Source organism: Corvus kubaryi, unplaced genomic scaffold, assembly GCF_017639235.1.
Source record: "Corvus kubaryi isolate FWS band 111438036 unplaced genomic scaffold, C.kubaryi_AGA036_p1.0 split3-37304, whole genome shotgun sequence".
In the NCBI taxonomy this organism is placed as follows: Eukaryota; Metazoa; Chordata; class Aves; order Passeriformes; family Corvidae; genus Corvus; species Corvus kubaryi.
Genome location: NW_024582087.1, coordinates 610,417 through 629,654, shown reverse-complemented (window position 1 = coordinate 629,654; position 19,238 = coordinate 610,417). Strand labels below are relative to the sequence as shown.

The following is a 19,238-nucleotide window of genomic DNA, read 5'->3' as shown; positions in this document are numbered from 1 at the left end:
GGGATGATGGGAGCTGTTGATTTAAAACTTCTTTTGCTGTATTTTATTTTCTCCACATTTCGGGAAACTCTGGAAACAGTGTACTCTCCATGGGATGGAAACTCTCCAGTCTGCTTTGCCAGGCTGATGGGGAGACTCTTTTACTCAAAAAATGTATTTTTTACCTTAAAAAAGAAAAGGTTTTCCATTGTGTGATGACTTTACAGGTGACCAAAGCCACAGTGGTGGCTTTCCACAAAGTGCTGGTCCTGTTGCAGGTGAGGTAAGTGAGGCTCTGGTTTATAAAAGGCTTGTATGGAAAGTTCTAATCCATTTTATAAAAAGGCATCACTGGAGTAGGGGAGGAGGAAGAATCCTTCAAGCAGTGGCAAAAGGTTCCTGTTACCTGACTCTGTACATTTCACCTGCCTCAGTTATTCCAGTAAATACAATTCCAGTTATTTCCAGTTCTCTGGGCAAACTCAAGAGTTTCAGGAGTGCATCTTTCTGGTGCATCTGTGGGAATAGAGCCACAGGCTTCTGTCATTGAGAACTGAACCTCCATCATTCATGTTTATGCAGTGAAGATAGGAAAAATCAGCACGGCTGGAAAAATGTGCAGCTGAGGTCTGAAAAAGCCTGAGAGTTCACCTGGGCAGGGAAAGGAGGAAAGGTTGTTCCTTGGGGTGTTTTTCTGAATGAGGTTCAGCTAAAAAGTGGTGATGAAGATGTTTAGTTGGATTTGTAGCACATGGGCTGTGGCTGTGCCAGGTGTGAGCAATGTCCCCTCTTGGAAGGAGCCCAACTTCCCGAGTCACTTGGCACGAGCAGCAGGCACCTGTGTGAATTGATTTAACGTCATTTTATTGCTTTTTAACATTTTTCTCTCTCCTTCCAGCGCCGTCGCCTCCTTCTTCGGATACAACTCTCCGCGTCTCCCATGTTTTTACAGAAAAAAGGGCTCTCGGTGGTTCCCCCGGGAGCCCCTCCCGGCGCGGGGGCCCCGCGGGGCCGGAGGTGCTGAACGAACAGCTCCGCTCACCTGCGCGCGGGATCGCGGCGGGGCGCGGGGTGGGGGGGGGTGTCCCCCTTTCCCCCGAGCCGCCCTTTACACCCCAAATTTTCACCTTTTCCCCCCCATTTTTATTTTTCGCCCCACCCCCCCCACCCACCCCCGTGGGTTTCCCGCGCGCGCGCGCACGGAGGGGGGGGGGGGTGCATTGCGCGCCCCTCCGCGCGCCCCCTCCCAAACCCATCCCCTCCCCTCCCTCCCCGCCTTGGCCCCACCCCACGTGACCCCCGCGGGCCAATGGGCGCGCGGGGCGGCGGGGATCCGGCTGGAACCGGTTGGGCCGCGTCCGGCTCTATATAAAACTTTATAAACACCCGATTCCAATTAGTGGGGTCGGGACCAGCGCAGCCCGCCGGGTGCAGCCCCGCGCACCGCTTCCCCGCACCGCGCCCGCAGCCCCCCGCGCGCCCGGCTCCCCCACCCCCGCCTCCCTCCGCCCGCTCCCTCCGCCCCCTCACGCCGCCCAGCGCGCTCCGCTCTCCTTCACACATATACACACACTCACACACACGCACACACGGAGCCATGCCGAAGAGAAAGGTACGTGGAGCTGCCGCCCCCCACTCCCGGTGTCCTCTCCCCCCTTACGGTGTCCTTTCCCCCCCCCGCCCGCACCGAGCCGCCTGTGGGGGGGGGGGAAGGGGGGGCGGGACTACGCGTTCCCCCCCCGCTTTCGGGGCGGTAACGGAGGAGCGAGGCCTCACCGGGGGTGGCGGCGGCGCGGGGCCCGTTACCGGCGAGGGCCGGGGGTGCGGGAGGGGCCGGCGGTCCCCGCCGGTCCGAACCGGTTGGTTTTGGCGGGAGGTCGGTGTGAGGGGAGGGGGGAGGGGAGCGCCGGTGTGGGGCGGGAAAGGGCGGGAAGCGGCGGCAGAGCTTTGCCGCCAAAACGGCGGGGGCGGGAGGGGGGGGGCCGCCCTGAGGGGGCAGCGGCGCCCCCGCACAAACCCCGCACACACCCCGGGGAGGCGGCGGCGCCCGCCCCGCCTGGGCTGCGTCGGTGTGGGGTTGTGCCCCGGCATCCCCCGCCCCGGCCCCGCGGGGAGGGGCCGGTACCCGCCGGGGGTGGGATGGGGATGTTCCCCTTCGGATTTGGGGGGGGGGCGGGGGGGGGGTTAAAATAGCGGCTGGTGACTGAGGGTCGTCCCCATCACTCGTCCCTACAACGTGTGTCCATGTCCCCAGGCTGAAGGAGAGACCAAGGGCGATAAGGCCAAAGTTAAGGATGAGGTAAGAAGTTCAGTGTTTTGAGAAAGTTGGATCATCAAGTGTTTCCGTTGGAAGCTGAGGTTTAACGTCATCAGAATAACTGGGGAGTAGGGGGGAGGGTTGGTCTCAATTGATTCTGGCTTTTCAAAGTCATAACTGTGTTTTAACCATGAGAAATCTGCTTCTAACTGTATAAAATCTACTTAACTATCGTTAGCTGTTAGTAATTTCAATGGTGTAGCCTCTTGTTTCTTGAGAACACAGAAAAAGGGAACTGCCGCCTAAATTTCTAAAAACTAAAGAACTATAAACATAATTTCTGGGGGTTTACTACTTTGGGAAGAGAGCTGTTTTGTGAGATTTTGAGAGTTTGTATTCCATGTCATTTCAATAGAACCATTTTCCTTTTCCAACAGCCACAGCGGAGATCAGCAAGGTTATCTGCAGTGAGTATCCTCTCGCTGAGCAGAGATGTCACAACACTTGGTGGTTTTACACATGACCACTGGGTGTGTAAGTACGTGTCAGAGCTGGAGGTGCTTTGGAGACACCAGTTGTCAGTTGAAAATAAGTTCCTGTCTTAAGCACCTGCCCCATTATGTGGTGCTATGGGAGTGGTAAAATAATTGACAAGCCAAATAACTGCTGCAGTTTCAAATGGTTTTGTTTGCTTTCTTGAAACTAAGCTATTTGGCCTGAATGTTTAAAAAAAAAATAGTTTGTTTCTCTGAAGCAGGACTTGTCACAAGGGCCTACAGTGCCAGGACAAGCGGGAATGGCTTCCCACTGACAGAGGGCAGGGATAGATTGGATATTGGGAAGGAATTGTTCCCTGGGAGGGTGGGCAGGCCCTGGTACAGGGTGCCCAGAGCAGCTGGGGCTGCCCCTGGATCCCTGGCAGTGCCCAAGGCCAGGCTGGACATTGGGGCTGGGAGCAGCCTGGGATGGTGGAAGGTGTCCCTGCCCATGGCAGGGGTGGCACTGGATGGGATTTAATGTCCTTCCAACCCAAACCATTCCATGAGTCTCTAACACAGTTTTCTCTCCCTTGCAGAAGCCTGCTCCTCCAAAGCCAGAGCCCAAGCCTAAAAAAGCAGCTCCAAAGGTGAGTTGGGTCAGGGGCTGTTTAGAGAGGTAAATGGGGGATGAGGTTTGGCATTGCCTGGCAATAAAAACAACTGATAAACCTTTGATTAACAGCTGTGTAGTGAGGAAATGGAGCTGCATCGTCGCTGCATAAAGCTGAACTGAAAACTTGCAGATTTTACAGAATTTGCATAAAAAATACCGAAGTGAAGACTCCACGCTTGCTGTCAATCCCTTAAACAAACAAACATTGGTGTGCTGTGTTCTTTTGGGGCCAGCAGGCAGCTGTGGTGCTCCCCACCCTCGCTCTGGGGTTGTGGCTCATGTCTGGCTGCTGGGAGCTGACGGCAAATGTTGTCTTGCATTTACAGAAGAGCGAGAAGGTGCCCAAGGGGAAGAAGGGAAAAGCTGATGCTGGCAAGGAGGGAAACAACCCCGCAGAAAACGGAGATGCCAAAACAGACCAGGTATCCCAGCAGCCTGTCTTGCACCAGGATTGATTCCTTTCCCTCTCGGACTGGGACACGTCTTGGCTTGTGGCAACGATGAGTGTTGCTTATGACACTTAACGCAGGTGTGGGGGGTGTTGGTAAAGAGTTTAAGTTGTCTGTTGCCAGGGGATGTTGCCACATGCAGTTACTGTTCTTCTGAAAAGTTCCCAAAGCAACGTGTAAGTTGTATTTTATGGTGCCACAAATGCTAGATTTAATTTTATTAAAAATCGGGGCTGTGCAGCCCAGAGAGGATCTGTTCTGTTCAGGGTTTTGCTATTTAGAAAAACAAATGTCCATTTTTTAATGTGTTGACTTGTTCCCCTTTCTCTTTTCAGGCACAGAAAGCTGAAGGTGCTGGTGAAGCCAAGTAAAACGTGTGAATTTTTGATAACTGTGTACTTCTGGTGACTGTACAGTTTGAAATACTATTTTTTATCAAGTTTTATAACAATGCAGAATTTTGGTTTACTTTTTTTTAAGCTATGTTGTTAGCACACAGACCGCTTCGTTGTTGTGTTCTGGGGGGTGGGGGGCAATGGGGACAAATGTCATTTAGTCTATTTCTCAAAACCTAAATTTTAATAAGAAAAGCTTTTGCCAGTCCCCCAGTTTTTGGAAGAAGGGCTCTTCCTGAAGGGAGGAGGAAGGGATTCCCCCATGCTGCGTGTCAGTTATGTGCAAGTGAACATCAAAGCTCCCAAGGTGCTGTTGCCTACTCCAAATCCCAATGCCATCAGTTCTCCTTTGGTGTCTCCCTGTTTACCCAGAGCCCGTCACTCCAAACCACGGCAAAACTGGCATTTTGGGACAGACCACGCTCAGTCCACTATCAGTCCCAATTTCTGGTGTCCAGTCTGGGATGTACTGGCTCAAAAATGAGCTGCACTTCCTCTTTTCTATTGTGGATCCTCAGATACAGAAACCTGCCTTTAAATTTTATTTCCCTCTCAAAGTCAGGGTTGGTTCGTGCAGAGTTGTCAGACAACGCGCGGATGTGAACGTGTCCACCCTCACTCTAAACTTTGCCCTCTACAAGTGCGAGCTGCAGATTCTTACGGTTTTTATCAACTTCTCCATTTCAGTAGTCCACAAAGGGAGGGGAGTTTGACAATTGTTGTAAAATGTTGCAGATTGTAGCCCATGTCCTGCCTAAATTACCATGATTGTTCATGAAAAGTACCTTTAATAAAGCTGGATACGGTTTGGCTTGGACTGTTCTTAATGCTCTCTAATCTCTCTTGCCCTTAGTTCATCTCGTTTGAGAACATTTGCTGTGTGCATGTCTGTGTTTGTGTTTTCATTCAGATAATTAATTGTCATAATTCACACCTGAAAGGCAAGATTTCCTTGCCTAAAAGCAAGGTTTCCTTGCCTAAAAGCTAGATCACTGCAGGGTGTTTTTAAAGCCTTGGCTTACTTGGAGGCTGAAAATGGAACATGTACGTGAATCTACTGAGATAAATTATCTTTATTTTCTAAAATGTAGCACTGTACAAAACGGGGAGGAATACAGAGATCTTGCTGCCGAGAAAAGTAAATTCTGGTGAGCTTTTCTTGGGAGTGAAACCAGAACTGGCTCCATAAAACTGATGATGTGTTACATATCTGCACTTAAACTTGAATATTGTTGCTCCTGCTAATCGAATCCAGACCTGGCTGTGGTAGTGACTAAGCAGGAGATGAGATTTTTTTGAGTAAAAATGCACCATTTTTATAGTTGCTACTTAGACTCCAGAGCAGAGCCAAACCCAAACCCCCCTGTGTAAACGTCTCCTTCAGTGACTGTCAGATGGAATTTTTTTTCCATCTCTGCTTGGCCTTCCCTGGGATTTCAGTGTCTGTTTGTGATTAAGTTCAGTGACCTGTTTCAACCTGTGCTGATTTCAGAGGGAATCCAGTGAAAACGAACAGGGCAGAGTTTCCCATGCAGAAGTTTCCGAGGTCGGGAGAGCTGGAGGTGTTCTGGAGCGGCTGCACGCACAGAAGGCAGTTTGGGATGTACCCCTAGGAACTGCTCCACCATGTGTTCCCATAGCTGGTATGTCTAACAGAAAAGAAATAATGATGAATAATGCTGTTTAATAATCTTCAACAAACCCCACCCAGAAACAGCCACCAAACCTCCTGAGCGGTCACTGCAGTGGCCGAGCAGTGGGATGTGGCTGCAGAAGGGAAAATAATGAGTCTTTTAAAATCAGAAAGTTTGAAATAGCCTACCTTGCTTTTGTAGAGTCTTACCTTGCTGGGCGTCTGCAAATGAACAAGTCCTTCCAAAGGAATTGGGTTTGAAGGGGTTGCCAGTGGCCAGGTTGCCAGCTGGAATGTTCTGGTGTTCCCTGTGTCCATCACTGTGGCTTGGCGACCTCTTCACCTCCAGTCATTAGACAAAGTGCTGCTAATGAAGGGGAATCTCAGGGTTGCTCTTTGTTGAAGTTACTCCTTAATTTCTCTGTCTTTGCACCCCCCAGCAGCCTGTGCTGAGCTGTGTGCTTCCTTGCAGGACGTTTTCTCCAGCCAAGCAGGAAAAGAGGGATTTTAAGTGGTGTCTGCCACCTGAATTCCTCTGAAAGCAATGGATATTTTCAGTGCTGAGATTCCCTGACCTGCTCCATCTGAGGTGCTTCCCGCTGGATGTGCCTTGCACTGCTGGAGTTATTGGCCTGTTGGGCTTGACTCGACACGCCGGGCTCATCTATTTCTCCTTAAGCAAATCGAGGGTGAGGGATGCTGAAGCCAGTAAATCCAACTAATTAGTTGTGTAAATTAAAGCTGGGGAGCAGGCGCTGAGCTGCAGCCTGTGCCTGGTTCGTGGTTAGAGGCACCACAAATCTGCATCACTGCCTGCCAGAATGCCTGAAGCTGAACAGATATTTTTCAGCTAAATTGTAATCATTTTACACGGAAAATTGTCTCTTGTGTGTCTGTCGGGAATGGGGTTGGTGCTGCCACGTGCAGTTAACAGACTGGTCTGTCGGGTGGGCTCTGCAGCAGCAGGGGTTTTGTCCTGCTGGAGCTTTGGGAAACATGGCATCCAGGATCCAGAGAGTCACCACTGGCAACAGAAAGGCAAATGAGTTCAGTGTCAAATTGTAGAGCAAAGTCTCTGGACTCCCCCCAAGGAAGCGACACTTAAACTGAACAGAAGTTAATGTGAGCAAGTTGCCAGCCAGTGGTCACTTCCCAATATCCTACAGAACCACCTTTCCCCCAGCTGTGATTTTATGTTAAATTGAAATTGGATTGGACTAAAAAACCCGTGAGAACAGGTGAACTGAATCATGGCAGGAGGACTCCCCAGGTCCCTGCTCCTCCCTGTACAGTGCCCCAGGATTAAAAGTTTTGAGTTTCGGAATAATTTCCCCCTGCAGCAGTTTTCCTTTTGCCTTCACAGAGCTCAATTCTATTTGGAAAAAGCGACAGTATCCTTCTCCCATCCCTGAGCCCTGCCACGGGTGGGATGAACACAGGAGCAAGGAAGGAAAATGGACTGATTTCAGTGAGTTGCATCCAGTGGATATTGAATTGCAGGATCATTCATGTCAGAAGAATCACACAGCTTGATGGCACAGGGATTTCATTGTCCCTAAATCATCCCAGATATGGTAATACCATACCCAGGGACTAATATTGCTGACTATAATTCCTGAGAAATGGCACCTTATCCTGCAGTTGGTGGAGATGAAATGGAGCTCGAGTTAAACTCACAATTTACAGAGTGAGCCCATCATTCGCAAGGGATGGGAAGGAGATGGCACAGGGGGAGCTGTGGTTGAGTAACGTTGATTGAGGCTAATAAAGAGCTTTAGTACGTTGGCTTTAGAAGCTTTCTGATGTGAAAGACTGGGCTTTTAAAAGACCCTTTATTGAAAACTGTCAATTTTTTTGGCGTTATAACCATCTCCTTACAAGGGAGCCAGAAAATCTATGGTGTGGCAGAAGAAACAGGGGTAGAACATTTCAGGGGAAACTTCCTAAATGGGAGACCTTTTAAAATGCATTAAAGCCTCCAATCAAAAACATTCAGTTGCCTTAGGTACAACAAACCAGCCTGGAGAAAGTGCTTGGAGAACATAGAAGGAACAGCCCCACGGTGGCTGCAGGTCACCCAGGTGTGGAGTTGGTACCACAACTCCGCATTTTGGTGGGCACATAATCCCCAAATGAAATTTCTACTTTTCCCCTTCTAAACAGATTTGATAGTTAATTTATTCTCACTCGGTTATCCCACTGAGGTTACTTTTGGGTTTTGAACAAATTTCCCTGCAGGCAGCAGCTCTCCCCTGCTCTTGAGTTTGTTGGTTGCTGTGCCGAGGTGGGTGTATGTGGCAGTCTCCTCCTGGAGAGGAGTTACTATTAGATTACTATTAGTCTGGTTCCTCTAGACTGCTATTTTAGCATTGCCCAGACAGATTTTGTTTGCTTTTATTCTAATGAGGTGGTATCTTGGTGCTTCTTGATGGAATTCAGTCTTACCTCAGCACAAGAGCTGAATGTTCCTGTATTAGGGGTTCTGAGTTTAGCCCGAGGACAGATTGTAAACTTGGGCAATTAAACTAGCTTTTCTCATAATTTCCTTCTTACTGGAGATAATAGCAGAGGTTGTTCCTGTGCTGTGGGTGTTTGGTGGATGGGTTTTGTTGGCCTGCAGCCTGGTTGGGGGTGCCCAGGTTTCCCTGCCTTACCATGATCCAATTAACTTCCATGCTGCCAAGCCCCACAGAGGAGAATTCCATTGATACTGAATTAATTGCTCTTGCAAAAAATATCCATTATTTCAGAAGCAAGCCGGATCTGAGGCCCGTTGGCCGGGGAAGGCTGGATTTGGCAACCTCCCGGTGTCTCCTTGCCACAGCCCGGTGGACGCAGGGATTTGTGCGGGGCTGTTAAGCTCAATTAACGCGCTGTGATTAACAGCCTGTTCCCTCCCTTCGCCACACGGTGGTACCAGGAAACACGGAATGGGGCTGGGAGGCCAACAAGTGGCAGGTAACGTCCAAAAGCAGCTCAGCGAACCTGGGGAGACTGGAGCCCGGGTTATCACAGTCCAAGGAGTGTTACCTGCTTCCAGAAAGCAGCAGCAACCTCCATCCTCTGCTGGCTTCGGAGATCAGTGTTAGACAAACTCCACTCACCCAAGCAGCGTGAGCCCTCTCTGAGCCTCTCTTTCCAGTTGTTATGTTTTTACTCGAAATCCAGACCGAGTGCTCAATTCCTCATCAGTTTACAGGCATAGCTGACATTGCAAAGGAATTTATCCATGTTATATCAAGCCTTTGAACTTAGGCTTCCCGTATTCTATTTTAAGAATCACTGGACCATTCCTTTTCCTCCTCAGGCCATTATTGCAGCTGCTGTGGCACATGTCCTGAACGTTTGAGCCTAAAACTAGAGCTGCCACTCTCCATCTCATCTGTCTTCAGCCTGGGAAGGGATACTTTATCCTAAACCCAGATTTAAGTAGGTAGCTTATAAGCCTGGTCTCTTTTAGGCTTGTTGGCACAAACTACTTGTGTCAGACTTGCTGAATCTTCAGCCTGAGATCACAGAACAAATGGTGATGTTCAAAGAAATAATACTTTAGTTACTGAAAAGTTTCCTGTGCTTTTTGCATTATTTCATTTTGCTTTTGTATTCCAGTATTTGAGTGTGCGTGCTTTTTCTCTGCAAGCCAAATCTAGGAAACTGATTTGTAAATTCTGTGCCAATCTCCTTAAAAGTCTAACCAGAGTGATTTTTCTGGTGCTGTAAAACCCTGGGCTCACTTTGCCAGCCAGCAGCTTTTACCTGCATTGCTTTAAAGGCTCCCAGAATGATATCCTGTAACCTGTATTGTGCTGAAGCGATGCCACCAGTTGCTGGTTTTCCTTCATTCCCAAAAGCCTTAGTCGTTGGGTTATCTCCTTCTAGCACATGCTTTCCATGTTTATCTTTTCCAAGGAGCGGTGTTGAAAGCTGGAAAGGAAGCGGCTGCTTCCCAGAGCTGGCGAGATTGCAGGGAAAGCACTTGACACCCTCATGACACTTCCTTGAAATGGATGCAAAACGGAAAGATGAGCTCCTGGTAAGCCAAACTCATTCCTCTTGTTTAGTGCTCAGTGCCTGCTTGGGGCAGGGATTTATGAATTTATTGGGGTGGGGATTTATTGGATAAAGTGGGCAAAACACCACCCAGAATTACTGGGGAAAAGCAGAAGGCAGAGATTTCCAGTCACAGGTGTAAATGCTGTGGCATGGAGGTGTAGCAAACATTGAAACTGAATGTTTCAGGGACATCTGAGTGTGCTGAAAAACACGTAAGTTTTATTCACGTGTCTCCATTGAACAGGCCCTGTTACCAAGCCCTGGTAGTTCTAGATAACAAACCTACAGTGATTGTTCTGTGATCAGGGAAATGAGCAGACCAGGGCTCCCACCCATTTGCAGGGAATTGCTGGGAGTTTGGCTTAGTGATTAACTTAGTGAGTGAACAATTTCCGTCAACAAAGCAGGGATGAGCCAGCCTTCAGCTTATGGGTTATGTTTAGGGAGGAAAGGCCAGGTTGGACGGGGCTCGGAGCCCTGGGATAGTGGAAGGTGACCCTGCCCATGGCAGGGGGTGGTGGAGTGAGATGAGCTTTAAGGTCCCTCCCAACCCAGACCTGGGATTCTATGAAAACCATAGGCTGGTTTAGCCCAGACTGGGAATGCCAATAAACCCTTTCCTCCTGCCCCTGGAGGAGGTCACACTGGCAGCTCCCACTGCTGGGACTGACGTGTGCTGGCCCCAGCGACGTGATATCCTATCCTGTGAGCCTGCCCTGCACACAGGAGCAGATTGTTCATGATAAACCTCCCCAATGTCACCCCAAGGTCCTTGTCACATGCTGCGTGCCCGGAACTGGGTCTGAGCATTCCCAGCCCTGTGCACCGGAGCGCTGAGGAGTGCAACGGTTTCGTTTTTAAACTCAGATTTGTTGGGCTCCTGCCCGGTGCGAAGAAACGGTGTCTGAGCAGGTGGTGTTGCACAAGCAGAGAGAGGTGAGGACAGAACTGTGCCTTCCTTGTGCTGCTGAGCAGCTCCCCAGCAGTTCCCATGCTCCGCTGCCTTGCGTAATTCCCTGTGCAGTGCGGGGCTCTCCTCACCAGAGGGAATCTTCCCGCAGCACCACCTCTCCCACTCGTGGGTTCTGCAGGCTTTTGGCATTTAGTCACAGTCCCCCCCATCTTACACTGGGAGGAAAAATCCCTTCATTTTCCCCCTGTCTGGTGCAGGAGCATGAGGGGTAACACACACTGGTGGTGTGTGGGCTGGTTTGCCCTGTTCTTGAGCTGTTTTGCTTTCCATCCTAACCCTTTCACTTCACTGAAAAATTAATTTCTAAGACCATAGTGCTGATATTTAAACCCATCTGGTTTTGTCTGAATAGTGATGATATTTAAAGCCATGCCTGTATCTTCCAAAAGCTTCTGCTGGTGATCCTGTAGAAGGGACATTTATCTGGTTGTAATTGACTCCCATATTAACTTCCAACTGGCAAACAGCTGCCAAAAACTGTTTTCCATGTCTGTTGATCAATAGTCCCTTTCAACAAGTATCTGGTGTTGCAGAGTGTTAACAGCTAATAGCACTATGATTCTTATCCTATTTTAAGGGCTGTAGCATATCTCAGAGCCCTTATATCTGATAGAAGACTTTTGAGTTAAATAATGTTACATCAGATGTTATTTATTATCCATTTCCGACACACTGACCCTTTTCCCACCCTATCTTGTGCTGGGCCACCGCCACAGGACATTTATCTCCAACATTATGTCAGTGGCTGCTTAGGTTGAGGGGGAAAATGATTCTGTGCAGACTGTAAATAGAAAAATGAGATGGCAGGTCTAGCCAGGAATTTCTGACACCAGGTTGGGAGAAGAGGGTGAAAGGAGTTGTTGCCTGCCATGCAAGTCTCAGTTTTGCTGTCACTGGAGTCTGTGACAAATCCAAACCACCTTCCAAGGCTGGAGCTGTTTAAGCTGCCCACTGCCTCTGGCCAAATCTTTCTTGGCATAAAGTAACATCCACTGAAGCTTTTATCTACCCATTGGGTGACAAAATACCTGATTAATCAAGTTTTTACTTTGTAAATTACTGTTACTCGGTGGCTGGGGATGCACAGGACAGCAAAGCAGAGGCAAGTGAGAGGGGACATTCTTGAATTCTTGGACATGAACTTGGGGACACATTTATTTGTAAAAGATATTTAGTCCTCAGGGGTAAAAGGTCACCAACACTACCCTGCCCTCTGCACAATGACAGAGGAAAGGCACAGCCACAGCATAACAAAGAGGTGGCTTCGATCACGTGGGTGCCCACAAAGTTTAAAGGAAGAAAGATAAAAGTCAGTTCTTGCTTTTGTTGTTAGAAATTATCTTTTCTGAGCAGTTCTGCAGTAGTACAGTGAAATGAGAGCAGCACACAAGAATTAGGCAGGTGGATTTGTAGCCTGCTAATGGAAACCCTTTGGGCTGGACTTGGAGCTCCTGGATGGGCACTAAAAAATAATTCTGCAAGAGGGTTTTTCCAATAGAGGATCGGGTTGTCCTCTCTCTTCAGCAGAGATTTGAGGACTCCTGGTAAAGTCTCCCAGAAGTGCACCAAGCCTCTCCTCAGAGAGCCAGAAAAGGCCCTGCTGGACAGTCCTGGTACTCACTCCTGAAGGAAAGAGCAATTTAACAATCAAGCAGCAAAGCACCAGCCTTGCATTTCTGCCCCATTCTGTGTGTGCTACGAGACATGCAATGCTGCAAAAATCCAAGAGCCTCCTTAAGTCCAGAGTCTGTTTGTTTGGGGCTTTTTTGTGATGCTGGTGAGTGACAGATAGATTTTCTTTTGCCAGAGAATTGAGTTTCTGACATCGCTGAACCTGTTGTGCCTTTTGTTCAGTTCCCAACAAGGAAACCATTGAGCAGTTTGGATATATCTCCTACCTGGCCATGGAGCCAACTGAGTCATACCTGTGCTCTGCACTGCCTGAAGCACTTATAAAATACAGAAAACAATTGTTGTTAGAAGAGACCTGTTTCTCTCTCCCTAAAAGATAAAGGCACCTCTTTCCCCACCTCTCCAAAAACCTGTGCTTGTGCTATGCCTTCCTATCTGATACAATCAATCATTATGCCAAAATATTCCTGGCCAGGATATTTTCTCATATTTTAGAAGTTTATTTTTCTGGTTATTTTGGGGATGTGGCTTTTCAAGGCTGGATGTGTACAGTGGTCTCTGTTTAGTAAGGGGACTGAGAAGTTAAATGCTGCCCGTCATATATTGGTTTGAAATCAGAAATAAAGTTTGGGCTCCCCCTAAGGAAAATAGATTTCTGTGGTGTTTGGGCTTCTCATCAGGATTTCTGAAATTTGCTTCCCATTCTAAAATGGTTTCTTTATTTTTTCCATGGCATGATGGCATCCCAAACCCTGGAATGGGGTGATTAGGAACAGGTATCTGTGTGTGCCTTCTGTGAAGCAGGACCAGACTTGTTCAGTTGCAGGATGTCAGCACAGACATGACATTTTCCTCTCCCCGGAGCTGGAATTCTCTTGAAATGTGCTTTTGTTTTCCCCTCCCCTCTCTGGAGAAAGTGGGACCTGTGTGCTCTGGAAGCAGCACAAAACCAAGTGTATCTTTTTGTATCCACTTAAAAGCCCCGTCATTTGTTTACAAGTTCTTAAACCTAAAAGAACCATAAACCCTGACTGTACTTAGTGCTGTGTTTACTCAGGTTTCTCCCTCCTGGGGGACAGTGCAAACAGCCCTGGCAGCTTCATTTCTGTTTACAGTTTCTGATAGTTTTCTCTTTCATGTTTTCACTCCCTCACATAGCCCTACACTGAAATAAGCTACAAACATAGCTGTGTGCTCATTAAAAACAAAATTTGATGGATAACTTGCTCTCAATAACTTCCCACTTGGGCTGCAAACCTGATCTAAAAATTAAATTAAAAAAGAAAAGGTGAGGAATACCTTGTATTTTACATGGGGTTTTGAAAAAGCCTATTTCAGGTAGAAAAAGGAATATTTTATGAAAGAAATTCTTGCCTGGGAGGGTGGGCAGGCCCTGGCACAGGGTGCCCAGAGCAGCTGTGGCTGCCCCTGGATCCCTGGCAGTGTCCAAGGCCAGGCTGGACGGGGCTTGGAGCAGCCTGGGACAGTGGAAGGTGTCCCTGCCCATGGCAGGGGTGGCACTGGATGGGCTTTAAGGTCCCTTCCAACCCAAACCATTCCATGATTCCTGGTCTAGCTGGAGCCACTCTCGACCTCTCGATGATTGAAGGCAGAGCTGATCAGTGGAGCCTGCAGAGCTCTGCTGGGGTGCGTGTGCTGAGCACAGTGAGCACGTGCAGATCCCACGTCCTCAGGAGCTCCTCGTGAATCCAGAAGGACGGATGGGCCATGAAACAGCTCCTCTGAGGTCCCAGGATACAGCCAAAGGTTAGGACAGAACCACATGGAATTGGGCAAAGCATTATCGGCCCCGCATAGTTCAAATACCAAAAACCCAAGTCACCTCCCACTCTCCTCGCAGATGCTGTGAGATGTGTGGGTTGGAAACAGATATTTTTCTCCTTTTATTCAGGTGTCAAGGGCTGTGTCCTGCACAGGAGCCAGACCAGCACTCGTTTATTTGCATCCAGGAAAGGGAAGGTAACAGATACATGAGACGGGCAGCGATTGTATCCATGACAACCGGCAGATATGGCCTCGCTGCCTCGCAGCTCCTTCCCCAGCGCCTTCCCAGGGCACATCCCGGCTCAGACGGGTCCCTCTCCTCAAGGCACCGCTCGGCTGCAGTTCAGTATTCCTGAGAGAAAGGTGCAAAATCCACAAATGAAGCACATTTCCTGGAGCCAACAGCTCGATCAATTCTGCAGCAGAATTCCCTGGCTTGAGCTGCGTGTGCTTCACCGAGGGGCTCCCTGGGAGGGGCTTCGGGAGATCTGGGTGCAGGGACGGCCTGGTTTTACAGAAATACTGGTGGGCTTAGCAGACTGAGAGGCTGCGGAGCCAGCAGGCAAATTTGGCAGTTTATTCTGCCAAAAAACGGGTTTAGATATGCTGGACACCTCCATAAATGCAGCTGAGCTGAGCAAGGGAATGTGGTGCTCACCTGTGCAGGAATGTCGGCAGAGGCTGGAGGTGTTTGCTCTGTGGATAAGCCTCAGTCTGCACAACGCCTGTCCAGGGAACAGGAGCTGCCTGGGCTGTGCTTCCCCGAGAGCTCTGCATCCCACTGCCTGCTGTGGTGCAGTTCCTGCATTCCGACCACTGCCTGGGCCTGCCTTGGAAAGCGCTGGCATTTGAGGCAGCTGCAATCGCACCCAGTGTGGAGGAAAAGAAAGAAATCTATCAGAAAAGCAAAAAGCTCTTAAAGGCAGCCAGTTTTTCTCATTTCCAGGGCCCCTGCTTTATATCTTCAACGTGGTTTGTACCACACTAAGGAAAAATGTTCCTGAGATCAAAACAAGGTGATCCATCATCTCTTCCCTCCATAGTGGCAAAACAAAGCAGAAGAGGCAAAGAAATGAGATGCTGAATGGAGAGCCAGGGATTAGAAGAGAGGACATGAATTCACATTCTGCCCTGACATTGAAAACCTGACTCAGTTTCCCTGTGAGGACAACAATGAGCTCTGGACCTGATTGGTCAAAATTAAAAGTACAAAGAGGGTTGCTGTGAGCTCCAATTAATTGACTGTCTTAGCAAATTAGATGAGTCTGTAAATTGTAGCAGATATTTGGGACTCAGCCTTGTGAGGTCTTGTGCCTGTGAGCTTTTTTGCATTTCCTTGGATGTGTAAAAGCAGCATCACGCAAAGCAGGCAGGGAATGAGATGCCCATGGACTCTGAAAAAAGAAAGGATGCAGTGAGCCACGGGAGCACTGGGTTACTGTGTGGTCACGGGGAGAATCCCTTGGCCAGCTTTTGGAACAGTGAGTCGAAATTGGATCTGGTAGTGATACAGATCAGCCTCCATCTGCTTTGGAAGTGCTTTGGGGATGTCCTGGTTTTGGCTGGGATAGAGTTAATTTTCTTCTTAACTGGCTTAACAAATGTTGTCAGCCTCTCTGCAAGGAAAAATGTTACACAGCCAGCCAGCTGCAGAGGCAAAAATATCTACAATTGTATTTGAGGAGGATTTGATGGTTTTAAAACCAAATTAAAACTGCAGTATTTTGAATTTTCAGTGAATGCAGCACTGACAAAGGATCCAGCTGATCCCAAGTCTCCGTTTACCACGGCAGCAGCTCTTCCCAGCCTGCAACTGTCTCAGAAAAATGCCAGGCTATATGTTTTAATCACTGTATTTAGCCATGACAGTCACCCAAACAGCAGATTTTGCTTTTTGTACCCTGCTTCCAGGATCAAGGATGCTTTTTATAGCTGTTCTGTGACTGGAAATAAACCCTGGGATACACCACTACCTCATTTCTCTTACCCTGACATCCTGCCCTGAACTTAGCAGCAATCTCCTGTGGCACATTTCACCTTCTGTTAATCCAACTAGGATTCAGCATTATCTGGTGCAGGAATTGGGGGAAGGTCACTCTGAGAATACCTTCCATCAACAGAGAGATGGCTTCTCTTGGAGTCCTGGAGCTGGTGATGGCGAGGCCGCAGCATTTCCTCCCAGCATCGCTGCTGGGTTTCTGTGGTGTCACCACAGCCTTTTTTCGGGTGTTGTTATAATTTTGAGATACTGTAGGGCTACCTCAGCAAAATCCTCTCCTTTAACAAAAACAGCTGCAGAGATTCAGTGAATAACCACACACAAGTCTTTTGTGGTCTCCCCAATGTCTTTAATTTGCTGTTTTGCTAAAAGGAGTGGACAGGATAATTTGGCATTTGTATTTAGGTAAAGCTTCATGATTTTTGTCTTTGTCAAGCCCTGGGGCAGCCTGTCTGTCTTTCTGGTACAGAATATGATGGATTTCCTGCAGCCCGACAGACCTGCCAGGGGTGCAAACAGGAGCATTTCTGTCTCCATGCTCTCCAGGTTCCTGCTCAGCACCTGGTCCTGTCTCACTTCTGTGGATCACCCTCTGGAAGTACCACCAAGTAGTGCCTCATTCTCCTTCTAAGAAGGAAACAGGGAGCACTGTCCTGCCCTCACCACCCTCTGCATTCCCGCAGAGCAGAAGGAAGGGGAGATGGGGCTGGAAAACCAACGGAGGAGGAAACGGGATGGCGGTACTGAGATCACCGCGTTACGGATGCCAGGTAGAGCAGGTTGCAGCAGCTGGAGGCTGGAGCCGGGCACGCCGTGTTCCAGGCAAGGAGGGGATGGTAGGGATGGCTTTGGAGATGAATGAATGACTCTCCACAAGATCTGCTTCAACTTGCTCCAACAGCAAGTGCCATGAGTTTAATTGGCTCTAACAGGACCACAGTCAGTACCAGCCGGTGGATTTGTGTTATTTAATGCCTTCACCCGGGGCTCCAGCTCTCACAGCACAGATGGGGCTCTGGCCACGGGGCTGTGACAGCGATTCCCAGCTCAAACAGCCACCCTGGGAATTTTCTACACTCGATTCCCCCATGTGCAGAAAAGATGACAGCTCTATCCTAAATCACAAGCAGGTCCTGGTGATGACTCACAGAGCAGCTTCACGTGCTGTGGAGATTAATTGGAATTTTTCAAAGTACTGAGCTCTGTCCCAGTTTGGCTCTTTCAGGGTTTGCTGCCCACTCAGAACAGGTAAAGAGCCCAGGGCTGTAACCTGGGACACCTGCCCTCAGAATGCTCAGTCCCAGCTCTGTAGGCTGCCACTCAGGCTCGTGAAATATTTCCAGCCACACCTTGATGAAGTCAACCCTTAGCGATGCATCTTTTAAAAAGATTTCTTTTCTTTTTTTTTTTAAGAAGTAGTTTTATAATGAAACATGAAAACGTGGTGCATTGGGGTTTGGGAAAATGTGAGTAGAAGAAAACTTGTTCCTATTTAAGAACCTAACAGGTAAGAATAGCCAGGAATTCTGAACACCTGCTTTTAAGGTAGATGTGTTCTTTAACCCTGTTTTTTAGGGAATTCCAGGGGCACTGCAGGAGGTGATGAGCAGTGATTCATGGCATATCTCAAACCTGGAATCCGGATTTCCTGGAGCAGCTTCCTGAGTTCAGCAGTGATCTGAGCCGTGTCACCAGGTTTGTCCTCACCACCTCTCTCGCTGCAGCCGTGCAGATTGTGCACACAGGGAAACAGCTGGACACTCCCAGAGGAAAAATCTTTCCAAGGCACAGAAGAGCAGGACTCAGTGTCATGTATTTGTGAGGAAGTGTTCGGTTTTCAGGTGTTTGTAGTTCTGTGAGGATCGTGCAGAGCCACAGAACAGCTTGGGTTGGAAGACATTTTTAAAGACCATCTTGTCCTGCCATGGGCAGGGGCATCTTTCACTGGCTCAGTCACAGATCTCCCTGGCAGAGGCTCCCAAGTCCCTCAGAACAGGTATTTCCTGATGTATCCAGGCGTCACTTCCCAACATTTCAGCCTTCCAGTGAAAATCATCCGGGCTGTACCAGCCATCGTGTGGCCACAGGCCCAGGGCAGTGCCTGTTCCCTTTGCTGGCCCTACTGAGGCCCCCGAAATCGTGGGGTCAGTTCTGGGCCCCTCATGACAAAAGAGACTTTGAGGGGCTGGAGCGTGTCCAGGGAAGGGAACAGAGCTGGGAAGGGGCTGGAGAACCAGGAGCGGCTGAGGGAGCTGGGAAAGGGGCTCAGCCTGGAGCAAAGGAGGCTCAGGGGGGACCTTGTGGCTCTGCACAAGTCCCTGACAGGAGGGGGCAGCCGGGGGGGTCGGGCTCTGCTCCCAGGGAACAGGGACAGGAGGAGAGGAAACGCTTCAAGCTGCCTCAGGGGAGGTTTAGGTTGGATATTGGGAAATAGTTCTTCACCAAAAGGGTGGTCAGGCATTGAAACACGCTGCCCCAGCTTGAGTCACCATCCCTCGAGGGATTTAAAAGCCGTGTGGATGTGGCACTTGGCGACATGGGTTAGTGGTGGCCTTGGCAGGGCTGGGGGAACAGCTGGACTCGCTGCTCACGGGGGGAGCTTTTCCAGCCCGAACGATTCCGCGATTCCACGCTCCCATCCCTTCCCGCAGCCGCCGCACGCCGGGCTGGGTTTGCCGGATGCTCCGGGCGGAGGATCCCCGCAGCCCCTCCCCGGTGCCTCCCGCCCGCCCCCCGCCCCGCCCCGCCCCGGCCCGGAGCCGGTGGGTGCCCAGCCCGGCGGCGCTCGGAGCCAGCCCGGCGCGGGCACCCGCCGGCAGCGATGCCGCTCGCCCAGCTGGCCGAGCCCTGGCCCGACATGGAGCTGGTGCATCTGGACACGGAGGTGAGCGGGCACGGCCGGGGGGGCTCTGGGGCGGGGGGCTCCGCCGA

At 49.6% G+C, this 19,238-nt stretch overlaps 2 protein-coding genes across 6 annotated transcripts in view; both read left to right on the top strand.

Moving 5' to 3' along the window:
- The first annotated feature begins 1,473 nt into the window (after window positions 1–1,473).
- HMGN2 (high mobility group nucleosomal binding domain 2) lies at window positions 1,474–5,054 on the top strand. The gene is made up of 6 exons (XM_042015419.1): window positions 1,474–1,591; window positions 2,234–2,278; window positions 2,674–2,703; window positions 3,312–3,362; window positions 3,715–3,810; window positions 4,173–5,054. The coding sequence occupies exons 1-6, from the start codon at window positions 1,577–1,579 to the stop codon at window positions 4,206–4,208; spliced, it is 273 nt and encodes a 90-aa protein (XP_041871353.1). The 5' UTR covers window positions 1,474–1,576; the 3' UTR covers window positions 4,209–5,054.
- A 14,001-nt stretch (window positions 5,055–19,055) lies between these two features.
- RPS6KA1 (ribosomal protein S6 kinase A1) overlaps window positions 19,056–19,238 on the top strand; it is a 35,715-nt gene continuing 35,532 nt past the window's right edge. For 4 of the 5 annotated variants that reach the window (XM_042015630.1, XM_042015625.1, XM_042015627.1 and 1 more), the window contains exon 1: window positions 19,057–19,191. In XM_042015630.1, the coding sequence (XP_041871564.1) occupies window positions 19,129–19,191 (63 nt within the window). In that variant the 5' untranslated portion in view covers window positions 19,057–19,128. Of the gene's footprint in view, window positions 19,192–19,238 lie in introns of all 5 variants that reach the window. The other variant, XM_042015626.1, reaches the window with a different exon arrangement.

Excerpts from the sequence above, each read along its gene's own strand:
- HMGN2 (XM_042015419.1), top strand. Across the intron at positions 2,279-2,673 it reads AGGCCAAAGTTAAGGATGAG|CCACAGCGGAGATCAGCAAG; the intron begins GTAAGAAGTTCA and ends CTTTTCCAACAG. Across the intron at positions 3,811-4,172 it reads GAGATGCCAAAACAGACCAG|GCACAGAAAGCTGAAGGTGC; the intron begins GTATCCCAGCAG and ends TTCTCTTTTCAG.